At 43.5% G+C, this 15,102-nt stretch overlaps 1 protein-coding gene across 1 annotated transcript; it reads right to left on the bottom strand.

Annotated features, from left to right (window-relative positions):
• Positions 1-9,479: 9,479 nt before the first annotated feature.
• Positions 9,480-10,296, bottom strand: LOC125013637 (zona pellucida sperm-binding protein 3-like). Its single transcript, XM_047594484.1, has 2 exons — positions 9,792-10,296; positions 9,480-9,703 (listed from the first exon to the last, which is right to left on the bottom strand). The coding sequence occupies exons 1-2, from the start codon at positions 10,266-10,268 to the stop codon at positions 9,581-9,583; spliced, it is 600 nt and encodes a 199-aa protein (XP_047450440.1). The 5' UTR covers positions 10,269-10,296; the 3' UTR covers positions 9,480-9,580.
• Positions 10,297-15,102: the final 4,806 nt, after the last annotated feature.

Genomic DNA, 15,102 nt, shown 5'->3' with positions numbered 1-15,102 from the left:
CACGCCGACCCGCTAATTTACACGATGACGCTGATGTACCTGCCCGTCACATTCAGATTTCGTCTGATTTTGCCTGTCAGACTGTGTCACTGTAGAAGCTCCAGGGCTGTGAGCAGCTCAGAAACAGAGCAAAGTTTTGTTTTATTCCCATGAGAGACCGATCTCTGGAAGGCAGAGATTTTGGTCCATTTTTTGCAATGACGTATGAGAGAGAGGAAAAAACAGGGGTATTAGAGACTCTCACATCCATACCTATCAACCTTACAACCATCACACGAACCACCACGTCTTTGGACTGTGGGAAGCTGGTGCACCCGGAGGAATCACATGCAGGCTCAGGGAGAACATGCAAACTCTGCAAATGTTTTGTTGCTGTAGCCTACACTGTAGCCTGACGTGCTGCTACACAGGAATGTAACTACAGGTTCAGGCAATGCCGACAGCATCTATGACTGGCACAAAATGGCATTTCATCCGCATCTGTCAGTCGTCAAACAAGCACCGAAAGCCCACCCTCCTTCAGCCTGCTACACACCTTCTGCTCAGACGTCTTCTCTCTTTCAGTGGATTTCAGTAGAAGTAATTTTATCGAGATCATTTCTGCTCCAATTGTCAGTATGTGAAGGACGAAACAAACTCGACACAGCCAGCTAGCAACTGACTAGCATGTTAGCAAAGTAGCAGAAGTTGCTCGTTGTGGAAGTATAAACCAAGCTCAGTTCAAGGTCACACTGGAGTTTGCATCCACAGAAATAGAGAATCCAGGCCTCTGATACTTCCTGATTCTCATCTGGAGAAAAGAATTGGAATGAAAAAATATGTGCTTTCTCTAAATCATTAATAAAGACAGCTGGTCCTCACTGACAGTTTTCTTCTCTCATTTGAACAGTTCCACTTTGCTTTAATAAATGTTTCCCTTATGGTATTTTGTAGTATTTTTTTATAACAAAAATCGGCAAGTGATTTAATAATTTACCCAGAATATATGCTTAAAACATGTCTGGCATTATGTGTGATGCTACGATTATGTTTGTCCATATACCCAAAGGCCATAAATACTGATAAATCACCATGTAGCTTTTCTCTCTGTTGTTTCTCTCTTCTTATTATTTGTCACACGGGAAGGCTAATGGCTCCTTTGTTGGCCTTGAAAATAGCCCATAAACGGACCTTGGCGCTCAGTGATTATGTTCTCAGGAGGAGACAGCACATATGGCATGCATCTGAATGCATCGTAAGTATGATCCAAGGTAACCAGATGTCCTGGTTTTGAGCTGAACGCACAGTGTCCTGATTCATCTCTGAGATGTTTTGTGTACGTCCTAATTTCAGCTGCCAGTCCTCCAGAAATACAACTGCAGCTATATTTTTAAACGTGCCCTACGCAGCCAAACCCACGCATCAAACAGCCACTGACTCTCTTCACGACTCTCTTCATGCATTGAAACCATTGCTGAATTATGAGCTTGTAAATCTGTCGGTGTGAACTTGTTGCGCCGGTTGCCGTGACAACAGGGCAGCTGTAAGCGCTGCCTCATTGCCATGGCCTGCAGCAGTCAGCAAGCGGAGGGATATCGGAAATGCCTGTTTACATGAAACGCTGCAAGGAATTTCATTCAATTCATTCTTCCAATTCATTTTTTATTTTTTGTGCTTCAATTCTTATTGAATACGAAGTGAACGCTTATTTTTACATTTACATTTACATTTCAAGCAGTGGAAGAGAGCCATTTTGATTACATGATGAGCTCCGATGCTGCTGGCAGTGATGACAAGAATACAAAGACAAGACTATACAAGAGTATAATGTGCTGACATACACCGACCAGGCACGACATTAAACCAGTTCTGCTAGGAAACTTGGCATTCATGTGGATGTTACTTAGACAGGTACCACACACTTAGATCAGACCAGGGACCACATAGCAATGACACTCCTTGACGGCAGCAGCCATCCCCAGCAGGATGCAGCCTGACACAGACTCACACACAAAAACAGTTTAGGAACAACTCAAAAACCCAAACTCAAAAAAAGATACCTAACTGATCAAGTATCTGTGGGGTACAGCAGAGTATTAGGGCCACCCATGAGAAAAAAAAAATCAGAGGAGGTAGATTTTTTTTTTCATCGTGCACTTTGAGAAAAAATTTCAAAGTGGACCTTTAAACTGGCCGTAGCATATGCGTATTACTGAATTAATAATTAACATTAAGAATTTAAAATTGTATTGTGATTATTTTTTCAATTATATTGCTGATATATTATATTGGACAGTTGCATGTCAACAGTGGCCTGGATATTGTTGCCTTGTCCGCTGAGGGAGGTACGTAAACTCCAGTGCTCAGGAGCGTGTCCCTATCCACCCATAGAGTCGAGAAGCCGGGAACAGACACACAGTGGTCCGGGTACTTTCGATTTTATTCTTGAAATTATGACTTTTTTCTTGGACTTTTGACTTTTTCTCAAATGATGAAAAAAAATTACCTACTCTATATTTTTTTTTTTTTTTTCTCATGGGTGGCCATAATACTCTTCTGTAGTGGGATGATCCACAGAGGCTCCTCCCCTCAACTCACTGGACCCAAAGTCCCCCACTAACTGTTACCAGACACCACAGGACACCCTCAGAAGAAAATGTATTCGCCCACAACATATCTTTATAATGCACTGCAGCATTGTAAATGTCCATTAGTTTCCCATCTAAACTGGTTTCAACATTGTTAAAGTCGATGGACAACAAAGCCGTCAATGGAGATATCTGAAAGCTCCAGGTTTGCTGTTTCCAAGGTCTTGAATGAACCATTTCTCATTGTGATGCTGCGAGTAAAGACAGTAAAATGTGTGATGAGTAAATGGAGCTGACAGTGTTCCCATCAAACACAAAACGCCATATTTACAACCCGTGACGTCAAAGCAGTTACTCGAAGCATGAAAAATTCCTGCCCCAGGAAATCATGGATTTCGCGCTGTTTGCATCACCGCCCAAATCTCAGCAGATCGAAACACTAATGGGAACAGATGACAAACAGAGGCATCATCCGTCTACATAGCCTGTAATGACCTACAGCACTGACAGATGGTAAACAACGGTGAACTTACAAACCAATCAATATTCCCGGCTGAAAATCATGTCCAGCGCACAATGAGCACATTTGAATAAGGACCAGACAAACAACCTGAATGGGAAGGCCTGACATTCATTTACGTCATTTATGCACAGTGTATGCCAAAACAAACTCTTACGTCCGCCTGCACCACCCACTGGCTGTGCAATGGCTGCTTCATGGGCTTAATTGTCTCATTTAGCCATGCGCTTGAGGAGCTATGGATTTAAAGTGCATGGCTGGAAAGGCCTAAAGACGTCAATGGTCCGCTGCAAAAGTTCATCACTCGTGGTTTGTCTTGTTACAAGGGTACAGTCCATCTTAAAAAGATTTTGAACATTATTTCACACAAGATGCAAAATGTTTCAACTTGTCAACAGTATACGTTGATGCAGATTGCTTGATGGTATACCCCAGTGCAGCTGACGTAAATGGCATTTGGTTTGTCATGCTCGAAGCATCAAAAATGACATTATTATTATTTCATCCCTAAGCAATGTCCCAGTTTTGTAGCTATCTTCTTAAAATGTCACTTCTACATGCTTTGAGCGCAGCATAGTTCAAGTCACCAACTGCAGATATGTTGACAGGAAATAGCTAAAACCTTCACTTTGAGGCCGGTGCTTGAGTCGATTTCAAAAGAATTCTTTACCTACGTTTGCTAGAGAAACAGCTGGTCAGTTGCAGCGATGCAACACTCGGGTAAATATCTAGCACGGAACGGCTAACGTGCAAATAGAATGACTGTACTACACAAATAAGAGCAGATGTCTTTTGAGTGTCAGGCCTTCTGATAACAATCGCCTCCCATTGAATCAGTTGCATCACATCCTGCAGCAGACGGCACATTTACCTCGGAAATGACACAGACGGGGTGGTTGTCTAGGTGGAGGCAGCGTCAGATCACTAATCCATTAGTGGCAGCGCTTCTCAGTGACGACACCTGTCGCCTCACGACTCAAGAAAGTTGTTTGACTTTTTTAGGCCTCGCTGCATGGAGTTTAAATCCACCTGTTCTGTCAGTGTCTATATGATGCTGACACCCAAACGAACACAGAATCTGACTGTTTTTTTTTGTTTGTTTGTTTGTTTTGTTTTTCTTTTACATTTCGGTAGCAGAAACGCCAACTTACTGACCTTTAGCTGTAGTTTTCTGTAATATTTAGTTTGTCTTCCGGCTTCACAGGAATTGGAAATACAATTGAACAAAATCAAAATGTAGAAACTAACTGATCTGAGCTATATAATTAGCTTATATATATATGAATGATTCATATTTGCGGAATAATCATCCTACAAAGCTCTCCTAGCTGAGGAGGGGCACACCTTGGACATGGAAAGACAAGCAACCATTCACACTCACATCCACAGACACTTTAGAATCACCAGCCAACCTAACGAGCATGACTTCAGACTGTGGGAGGAAGCCGAGAAAACCCACACAGGAACTGGGAGAAACATGCGCACAGGAAGTCAAGGATGAGGGCCAAGAAATCATTATCCTAAATCATGTTGTTATAGTTTAGAATTAAGATAGGCAGCATTTGGACTTAAAAATGTTACTGTGCAGTTATTGTTACTGTAGAGTATCGTATGTGTCAGTATGTCAATATGTCAGTGCATGATGTCAGTGAGAATTGTTCCCGGAGCATGATGGGATACGCAGCGGTGGGTGAAGTTAAAACACCAAAACAACCCAATCAAAACACTTGAGGAAAAGTTGAATCCGAGTTACGAGTGAGTTAAGTTCCCTGTGGTTAGAATTGTCCTATAATATACTGTCATAATATACTGTTCACCAGCATATTTGGTGTAACCAAATTTAATCTGGGTGTTTTCAGACATTTGGATTTCGTTATGGAGCGTTTTTCAACAGATACAGAAAGAAAAAAATCCCTCTGAATGCAAGTGGGTGGTCCTACAACCAGTCGGAGAGGTTCTGTTGTAAACAAATTCAACTCAAATGAAGTGTGCGACTGCACTACCTGATACATCTTACACGGGAGAGTCATGTTGAAAAAAAGATTCATTAGAGCTGGCAGTCACAGCATTCACTATAGAGATACGCAATGTCACTTAATGTGCCCAAGAGCCCTGGGACAGGTGAGTTGGCTGGCACAATATAGATATGGATACTCTGGAGAAAGAACCATGCGTGTGAGGATTAAACTAATAAGATTCGTACATAGTTTCCAGTCCAACCGAGAAATGACAGTGATTCCAGTGTTGTAAGAAAACAGGAAGAAAAAACAAATTCCCTAAATGCTGAAATATTCCTTTCAACATAATAACCCATCTTGCATAGCTTTCTTTTCAGAGCACACAAACCTCATGAACCCGTGGCTTCCTAATGAGATAACTATCACTATTTTCTTAAAAAATGAGCTGATGCAATTCAGCCGTAAATTACAAGGATATTTTTCATGATAGTCCTTTGGGGAAATCGAAGCAACTGTGTGGTGCAAGGCTCCTCCAAACACCAAGAAAGTATGCGTAAACGTTCTGCTAAACACTGCCAAATATCATCCAAAAGTGGTTTCATAATCACTTATTTGCACATAAATCAACACCAAAAAAAACAAAACAAAAAAATACCAGTTGGCCGATTTTACTGTTTGTGCTTTTTCGGTGACACGGTGCAAAAATAGTGACATGTGCGGACTAGCGCCAGGCTTTTCGGGGGAAATAATGAAGACCCGTGGGTGACATGATGAAAGAGGCAGCGGCAGCACACATGAAGGCAGATGTTGCTAAGCGGGAGCTCAAACACATGTTTAAATCATCAGAAAGAGAACATCTGAGGCGTTCGTGTTCAAAACTGATATACTCACTTTCCCTGCAAATCTAAAGCATACAAGCGACACACACCTGAGTTCAGTGGAAGAGGCTGAAGCTCCAAAAACAAATTCAGACTGCTGCAGGTTTTTATAACATTATGACTGAGGCAGCAGTGATATACTGAGCTGCATGTGCAGGAAAAACTACCGAGCGGCCAGATGTGATTTACAGCATGCGCTTTCCTGGAAAGACTCAAATGCAGCTCGGAGAAAAAACATGTTGTTGTGACACAAACAACGCGGGCCTCAGCGCGAATAAGATGTCCCAGAAATCGGGAGAAGGTTTAATAGGGTCTGACCTCCGTCGACCATGAACGAGTCAGCAGGCAGAAGGGCTCTGGTGAAAACTGAAGAGGATATATACGAGAGGCAGGTCACAACAATCATGAGTCATCGTCTCAGCTGGTTCGGAGGCACAAAGGGGACCTGCACAATATTAAGAAGGCGGTCATAATGTAAAGCCTGAAAACAGAAAGAAGTCCTCTGCTGCTCTAATCACATCCTGGGCTATTTTTCCACCGGAGCTTTTCATGGAAATCCTGCAAACTATGCGGGAGAATGACGCCAGCGCTCGTAATCCGGCCAACAAAGCCCCGGTTGTCGACTTCATTTTCAATCAGCTGGCGAAAAACAAAAAAAGAAAGAAAAAAAAATGGGGATCACTCGAGTAACTAAAAATAAATAAATAAATAAATAAAAGATGTGGCTGTTGATTCAGACGTCCACAACCAAGTAGTTTAGCTTTGAACTCATATGTCTGAAGGAGTGCTTCATAGATTTGACATGCAAGTAAAAGAAAGAGAGAGAGAGATACGTTCACAATGCAAATTTACCACCGACATTTAGACTGTGCTTTTGTAACACTGGTGGCAGCAAATATGACTAAGAACATCCGGTCTCAGGCAGAGGAGAGCAGTGGGTTTCAAAGACTGGCTAAACTCACTTCTTTCTGATTCTACTCCCCATGATTATCATCACACAGACTGAACCAGCACTGACTGAGGCTGGAAACACTTCACCAGACTACACACCAGCTCCTCCTGGAAACACTACACCTGTCACATATTCAGCAGCACATCTCAACCACCTGGCCCTCACACTTTAAAACCTGTGACCTTCACCTTTACGCTGCTGCTAAATTTGCATGACTTTGACCGTAACGAGTCAAACAAATAGTAGATCAAAATGTCTATCCTATATCGCGCTTATGCTCCTGAATTGTTCACATCAGAGTTGCCTTTTCAGTTTTGCTTTTGAGTGGAAATATTCTAAAAAAAATGTTTCGCAAATCCACATTCTGTCCAACCTATCTGATATCTTTGGTTTGGGATCCTCACTCAAATATGCTGTTGGGCTGGACATTGAGTTTGGTGTGTTGGTTGGGTCACTGCCAGATCAGTGGCTTTAAGGCTCCATTTAATCGACACGAAAGAGCCATGCTGAGCCAGCGGGGGTACCACAGTGATCTGTATGGAGGGAACATAGCTCTGTATAGTGTATCTGGTTTAGGCAACTCTTTATCTAACTTGCAGTTTCTACCTCTCCCTTTGCAACATGTGTCTTGAAACATGACCCAAGATCCTGTTTCATGATGGATTTTGACATGTTTCACTGGTCTAAAAGATCTTGAGACAAGGACACACAGGCGCCTTCCCACATCTTTGTGACATAGCAAAAACATCTTCTATAATCAGTTTAAAATCTTTAACAAGTCACCCTTTTATTATATATAAATATTGCTCTCCTTCTTCACTGCAACATTGCACCATGGCCATTAATGTCTCCGCTGACACATTTATCAACTGCAATCAACTTCTGTGAAAAACACTTCTTGTTATTTTCCTTCTGTTTCAAAATGAGATGCTGATTACCAAAGAGAAACCACAGGCACTGTTGCTTTCGGGTACATGTGAAATTAAAATGTGTTCCTTTTTCTGTCGTCTTATTTTCAGCTGCCGACATTTAATATCGCAGCACAAACTCGACGCAGGCACCAACTGTTTAACGAAATGTCCCAGGCGACCACCGACCAAAGGAGCGTGCTTTGTTCTCGGCGGTGGCGGACGAGGAGGGAATTTTTCAAGCCGTTCCAGTCTTTCAATCAAGTGTTATTTATTCATCGTGGGTTTATTTGATCAGTTTGGCGGTATCGCGCGAATCAAACGGACCGTTCGGGAAGTCAGAAGTGCGACTAAAGTAGTCAGTATAAAGTCCTTTGTCAATAGTTGGAGCTCGCCAACGTGTCTGCGGCTCTTAGTCTAAAGCACATTTGGTCCTTTTATTAGGGTTCACAGCAGAGGAAAACAAACAAAGACACAGAAAAGATCAAGACACAATATTAGGCTCACAGTCCATATTCATCACAATAAAGGAACATTTGCATCAGTTAAACAATGTGACTCACTGACGCTTTGAACAGCTTTTAAACAAGAGATTAAGATCTGAGGCTCCAGGTGCACTGAGATCCCTGGCTCCTGTAGTCTGTTCATTGTTGTCAAGGGATAATGACAAAAACAATGTCACCAACACACAGTGTAATAACCATGAATGTGCTTTCATCAAAGCACCAGAGAACTGACAGGTAGATTGTTTTGCCATCTCCACCTATTAACCTAACTGTGACTGATAAAATGGACAAGGAATCCTTTAAGTAACTGCAGCAAACACTGGTAGTGTACACTAGACAGTATGTTACAATACAGAGCAGATATTTGGCTGCACAAGAACTACAAGATGACTTCGGACTGACTTGACTCCTACAGTAGAAGCGTACATATGACACCACAATATATACTCCTCTCAGATTCTGTTACCCTTTAAGCTTTCCGGTGTGCCATTACGTCCCCACGTCTGGGTGGGCCTGAGGTTACAGGTTGAGTTGTGGTTGAGCGTCGCTGCAGTGGCTGGTGAGGCTGTGGCTACAGCTGGGCTCAAGTTAACGTTAGATCAAGTGACGCTTTTCTGCTAACGCACTGCACAGCACGAGCCGGGGGGTAATTTATGCTGTAGGTGGAGGAGACCAAAACGGAGGCAAAAGTGAATATTTAGACAACATGCAAATCAATTTACTTTTGGATGACGGAAAATGCAAATGGGTCCCCGTGTCCTCCTGCTGCTGCTATATAAAAGCATGATCCAATCCATACTCATGCACTGTTCCACTGGCTTCTTCAGCATGTTATCTGTTAAAAACAAGGTCAAAGCCAGATGCATAAACACCACAGTCTCCACAATAATCAGCCTCTGAACTCCAAATCTAACAGATCTTAACCACAGGGCCATTACACGCGTCACAACAGCAAGAGATCATTATCCCGAAGGCCTCAGTAAATAGGTCAGAGTGTGGACACGGCTAAATGCTCGATACCGTTACGTCTGTATTAAAACTGTGTGCCCCTCATGTTTCTACCGTGCGTCTTCTGTGGTGGACTTTGTGGAATGGGGACGGGCTGTGGAGAAGAATTTCCCCATGGGGACAATAAAGCCACACACCAAGTGCGTGCTTACTCTATAATGTTGCATTCAAGGACTGCTGCGTGACATTAAACATTTTTATTGCACTTTTCTGTTTAACATAAAACGCATCTCTTCGCTTTCCCAGAATAGACAGGCCGTTGTAGCTTGCTCCCGATTTCAGCTCATCTCGGGTAGTGGCACTCCACTCCAATGACAGCCCTCTGGCTCCTGATGATTGGGCTGCTGCCAAGCACTCTGGGGTTGTAGACCAGTGTAAAAGCATAGATGATGGTTGTCTCGATCATCTGTGGGGGGAAAAAAACATAACAAAACAGCAATAGGTTAAACATTCTGACATAACTTGGCAACAGAGTCGAATGATGAGCTTCATACCACTAGTTTGCTGCCACAGCCATGCAGCTCTGATTCAAAAATCAGCACATGGGCAAAATCATCAATCTCAACGGCTGGACAACCGCCAAGCGTGACTTCTCCCGGCGTCACCAGCTTGCCGAGGCCGAACAGGTCCTGACTCACTTCCACGAAGACTTTGCTTTCCCCACACCTCACAGCGACGGAGTCAGCCGCCACCGGCCTCTTCAGCTTGAACCCGACGGGGGGCCTCACCGCCGGCTCCGCCGGTTCTCCCGGATACTTCCAGTAGAGCGGCTCCACCGTCGTCTGCTCAGTTCGGAGCGCACCAGCCTGGCGAACAGACTGACTGGAGTGCTTTCTCTCAGGTTCTGTTTCCACCACTGCGGGCCTTTGCTCCTCGACCCCCCAGTGGGTTGGCACGCTCACGCTGAGGAAGCGAGCGTCACCGAGCCTGACGCATGCGAGCGCAAAGCTGAACGCAGTAAGCTGCAGCATTGTTGCAAGCAGACACTTTTCAAATGTGGCCTTCTTAAGCAGGCTCACGGGAGCACGGAGGCTCCTCCCTCTGGCTAATTAAATGAATCCCCCTCCACACGTGTGGAGCTCAACAGCTGCACATCCCTCACTGATTGCTCAGTCTACCTGCAGAAGAAGAACTCATATGAAATGCTGCTATGTTCTCTACAGATACTAAATTACAAGTAAAAGTCCTGCATTGAAAGTAAAATCTGGAAAATGAACCTGAATGTTAATTCTGCAGTTTTACCTCTTATGTGTGTATATATATATATATATATATGCACCTGTGCTCCTGGAGATTATTTTAACGGTGACTTAGTACTCCAATGGTCCACTATGATGATCTACAATCAACACTTTAAACAATAGCTCTATCTATTCTTTTTTTTTTTTACCAATTATCCATCTGCTATGTAACGTGCATCACCCAGTATGATGCATCCCCGACTGCAGGGTGTTTATATAGTGCATGTATACATATGGCAGGGAAAGGAAGGACCGAAACACCAGGGAAGCAAGGCCGGATGAAATAATGTCCAGCAAAGGATGGAACGAAAGCACCACAGAGTGAGGCGGGGGAATTCTCAAACCTCGACGGACAAACGCGGACAAGACGCGACAAGAAAAAAATCTGGGCTGCGCAAACAGACGAGAAACCGAGGAAAAGACTGAACTGTACATACATGGGGGCTGACAGGGACAGGTGGCGCCGGTGAGAGGAGGACCACGCAGACAAAAGACACAGGGCAAAGAAAAAAGGCAAAGACGGGAAGTAAAATTTGCGTAACTGTGAGGAAAGAACTGACACCAAAATGAAAGAGGAAATCCAAAGGCACCTAAACACAGCATCACAAACACAATGCCTTGTCCATGCATCGTCAGAAACTCAAAGTGACACCTTGAAATTTCTTGTTTTGTCAGCCAATAGGTTGGTAATCATAAACCTAATAATAATTATCAGTGCATTTCAGTAAACTGACGCAGTACAGAAGCAGATAAAATAAAATGTTGTGAAATTTCGGTCAAAAAATGATCAAGATCAAACCATTTAAATTGCTGGATTCTTCTCTGTGTAATTAAGAATCCTATTTTATACATAAAATCCTAAAAGCTGAAGAGCATAACAGATTTGAACCCAGGTGTAATCCACCACTGTTTCAATATGTATGAGACTCGTCCAGAACCATCCTGTATAACCTCCCAGCTGCTCCAGCACATTCCGGACGACGTTGCTTATGTTTGGAAAAGAAAAAAGTCCATATCCACAGGGTGAAACATGTCTTTCTGTTAACGGACATTCATTCAGGCCCGCATGGATTTTTAATAAAAATGCCCCTCTGATGTTTTTGTCAGTGTTGCAGAAACAAAAATGAACTAATTCTATATGTGGCTACATCAGTTCTGGTTTTATTCTGCAAAGTGTCTGTTTCATCACAGCTGCAGTGACTCATATACGAAGACAACATACAGAAACGGAGCTGCTTATTTCTTTAATCGGATTCTTTCCTCAATCTCGGGATGAATCATTGGACGAGTTAAATATTAAAAAAAAAAAAAATTCATTGCATAACCTCTGTTCCCACAAAACACAGCAGTTTCTGGCGTTGGACGCAGTGGGAAATGATTAACGTTTCATTTCTGCTTTACAAGTCAAAGATTATGAAAAAGATTTGCTTTCACGTCTAAACGTGCTCAGCTTAAATAAATCCAGTTTGTCTGTGTATTTAGCAGAAAACTATATGATTTAGAGGGAGAGTCTCTGACTGCTGCAGCATTCTGAATTAGACTGCATCCACAAAATGCATTTGTTGCAAAGACCATGCAGGCTGAACGTAAGTTAGCCCAGTGAACAACGATTCATCCCAAGAGTGCAAACTAATTCTGTTGTGATGCGTTTCACTTGCGCATCTTCCTGTCTTCGAGTGAATCATGTTGCCACGGGAAGCTCGACTAAAACTTCTTTATGATAACTCCCAAAGGTGTGTGTTTTCTGTCAGGAATCTATCTGAAATCTAATTTCATCATGTTAGTGTGGAACCTTTATATATATTAAGTCTGCCTCCTCCTCCTCCTCCTCCTCCTCCTCCTCCTCCTGCTGTGGCTTGGTTCAAGCAGAGGTTCAGAGCGGGAGGGTGGTTGCTCTCTTGTTCTCCATTTATCGTTGCAAGTGCAACGTTTGGTTTGCGTAGGACGCCTGAAATAACAGCACACCTCAAGGTGGAGGGTGGGGGGTGGGGTTGCCATAGCAACAGCAGCAAGTAATGAATAAGGGCCTGTCACTCACAGACTGCACAACTGTGATTCACTGGAGTGTGAAATGCACCACGTGGAGATCTAAAGACAGAGTCGGAATGTAATTTTCTGTGCTGCTACTACAGATATCGTACGCTTTCATGAGGACATTTTTAGTCACATACAGTGTGATGCCCCTCACACTGTAACTATACTTAACGGCGATTGTTCGGCGTTGCTTTTTTTCATTTATTCCATTTCTTTCCTAATGGTATCATTCTGGGGCAAAGCAGTAGCATTTAGTTTACATGTGAGCTTTGATTATGTCTATATTTAGCATACTGCTAACCACAGTATATCTGAGTAACCAGTTTTTTTCTTTGATAATTATTTGCATGCTCTCACTCATTTCAACCAATAACGGAAAATTTGGGGAGCACAGACCAGACCAGAGGCCGGGTACCTGTAGGGAACAAATCACCTTCAAACCCAGACACTAGCAGCAGCCCAACCCTCTGCTGACATGCAACAGAACGACTGAAGGTGGACAGGTTGACGCTGAATGCACACACACACACACACACACACACACACACACACACACACATACCACAACAAATGCATGCAGACATATGTTCACCTTCGCACGTGTCCTTGACTGAGAGTTGAGATTTTAAGATTTCCACTTCAAAGATGCCCTCATCCAAACCATAAAAAAAAAAATGATGCATTATTCATGAGACGTTAGCAGCGAGGCAGGACAGCACACTGTTACCTCACACGTCCTGCCCCGGAGCGAAGCTCTTTGCGGAATGAAATATGTTTGCGTGACTCTTGCAAAGCGGCAGTGTGACGGAGGAGTGATGTGTCTGAAGCTCGCTGCCAGCAGCGCTCGGGCAGACAGCTGCTGGGCTGAGGCAGCGGGGAGTTTCATGCAAAGAGGACAGACGAGGGCAAATCTCTGCAAAAGTTAACTTTGCAGCGCGAGACAAAGCCTTTCAGAAGGAGCCCCCCCCTGCTGTGCATGAGTCATCTGAAAATAAAGCATTTCTTTGTAGGAGGTCAGATAGTGGGCAGGATTACGGCACAAACTGGGATTTAATGTAACAAGTCTGGATGCAGTTTTATTTTCTTCAAGTCATGCTTTGAGGTAAAAAGTGAGTCTTCGGCATCAGTTCTAACGAAGCAGTAGAACTGCCTCCCTGATGGATCTGAATCTTTTGAAGGCTTGTTTGTGTTTGTAATGTTTGGATTTTTAACAAATATCAGGCCACATTTCTACTGGATGACAAATATTCTGCTGTCCAGCTGCAAAGTAACTAGCAGATAAACTATAATAAGGAAGGAGAATATTAAGTGATGTAGTAAGAGATAGGGCTCCTTCCCCTTTTCCACCTTTTATTGTAGCGTTCCTAGAGTAAGTTTACTTTTATGCATTGGGTCTCATTTAGCCCGAATGTCAAGACAAAAAGCAAGTATGAGTTCTGTGATAAAACTGAAGCAGAGGTTATGCATGGGGTTCCTAGCCTGAGAAACACTGGAGACCCCTGCCCTAGAGAGTCTGGAGTAGCGAGACAGAAGCCACCGGCTAATACTGTGCCTCATGCTGTGGGATTCCTTCTCAGCAGCAGGGTCTGATGGATGCAGCTGAACACGGAGAGGTCCTTGAACGAAGCCTGCTCCAGAAAGCAGGGTTGCGGTGCAGAAATGTTTCACCTCTCTCCACTGACGCAAAGCCTGAGACTACAGACTACTTCGGACCAAGTGTCCTCGAACGGCCAAGCCAAACAACAATCTGAAACCACACAGAGCAGTGGAACAAAGACCTGACGATAGAGTCTGAGTAAGAATGGGATCAACTGTCCAAATCTAGGTATGCAAAGCATGAGGGGGCAGAGAGTGGACGTTCAAAGATCTGTGACCTTTCCCCGGTTGTTCAGCGACCAGGAACTGCAACAGCACTGACGCAGTCAATCTGACTCCAGCTACAGAGGCCCCGAATTGACACAAATGAAGTGACGACTGGTTCATTAGAGCGGGTGCTGCCAGGAATGACTGAAACTGCAACATGCAAATTAGTGACATGCTTTGCTGGTAAAAGAATGAGCCTTTCCATCTTCAGAGATTAAATGTGGTGCAGCCACTGATTTTATCAGTTTGTAGTATGAGACTGCATATGTTTACGAGGAAGCACTGATAATAGCCCAAAGCGGACGTTGTGTACTCTGTTGTTCTGTGAAAGCCACAAACTTGCATCTCTGACTGCTTTCACATCCATAGTGAGTCACCACTATGACTCTAGTGGTGTTATGCAACAGTTATTCAGGCCTCCAGGAACAGCTAGAAGGGAGCCTGTTAGGGATGAGGCGAGAGGGCAGCTGTTTCCTTTTCTGGTTTACAAGCTGAAGGGCTGGATATCCACAAACCTATTAAGCGATAAAGCTGTCAGTTTAGAGCTTAACCGAGCATCTCAGAGGTGCAGGGGGATCCGGATGCTAATGAGGTGCTACCTTGAATGACTCAAATATAAGCTCCGCTCCAACTGTTTTTGCCAATTTGCTAGAATGTAATTATACTT

This window comes from Mugil cephalus, chromosome 9 (assembly GCF_022458985.1).
Source record: "Mugil cephalus isolate CIBA_MC_2020 chromosome 9, CIBA_Mcephalus_1.1, whole genome shotgun sequence".
Lineage (NCBI taxonomy): Eukaryota > Metazoa > Chordata > Actinopteri > Mugiliformes > Mugilidae > Mugil > Mugil cephalus.
The sequence above is the reverse complement of the archived record's forward strand: the minus strand, read 5'-3'. Positions and strand labels throughout refer to the sequence as shown.

What these genes read in the sequence shown, in the direction of transcription:
- LOC125013637 (XM_047594484.1), bottom strand. Translation starts at nt 10,268, where the DNA reads ATGCTGCAGCTTACTGCGTTCAGCTTTGCGCTCGCATGCGTCAGGCTC. An exon ending in GCTGTGGCAGCAAACTAGTG is followed by an intron (nt 9,704 to 9,791) that starts GTATGAAGCTCA and finishes TTCCCCCCACAG; the next exon opens with ATGATCGAGACAACCATCAT.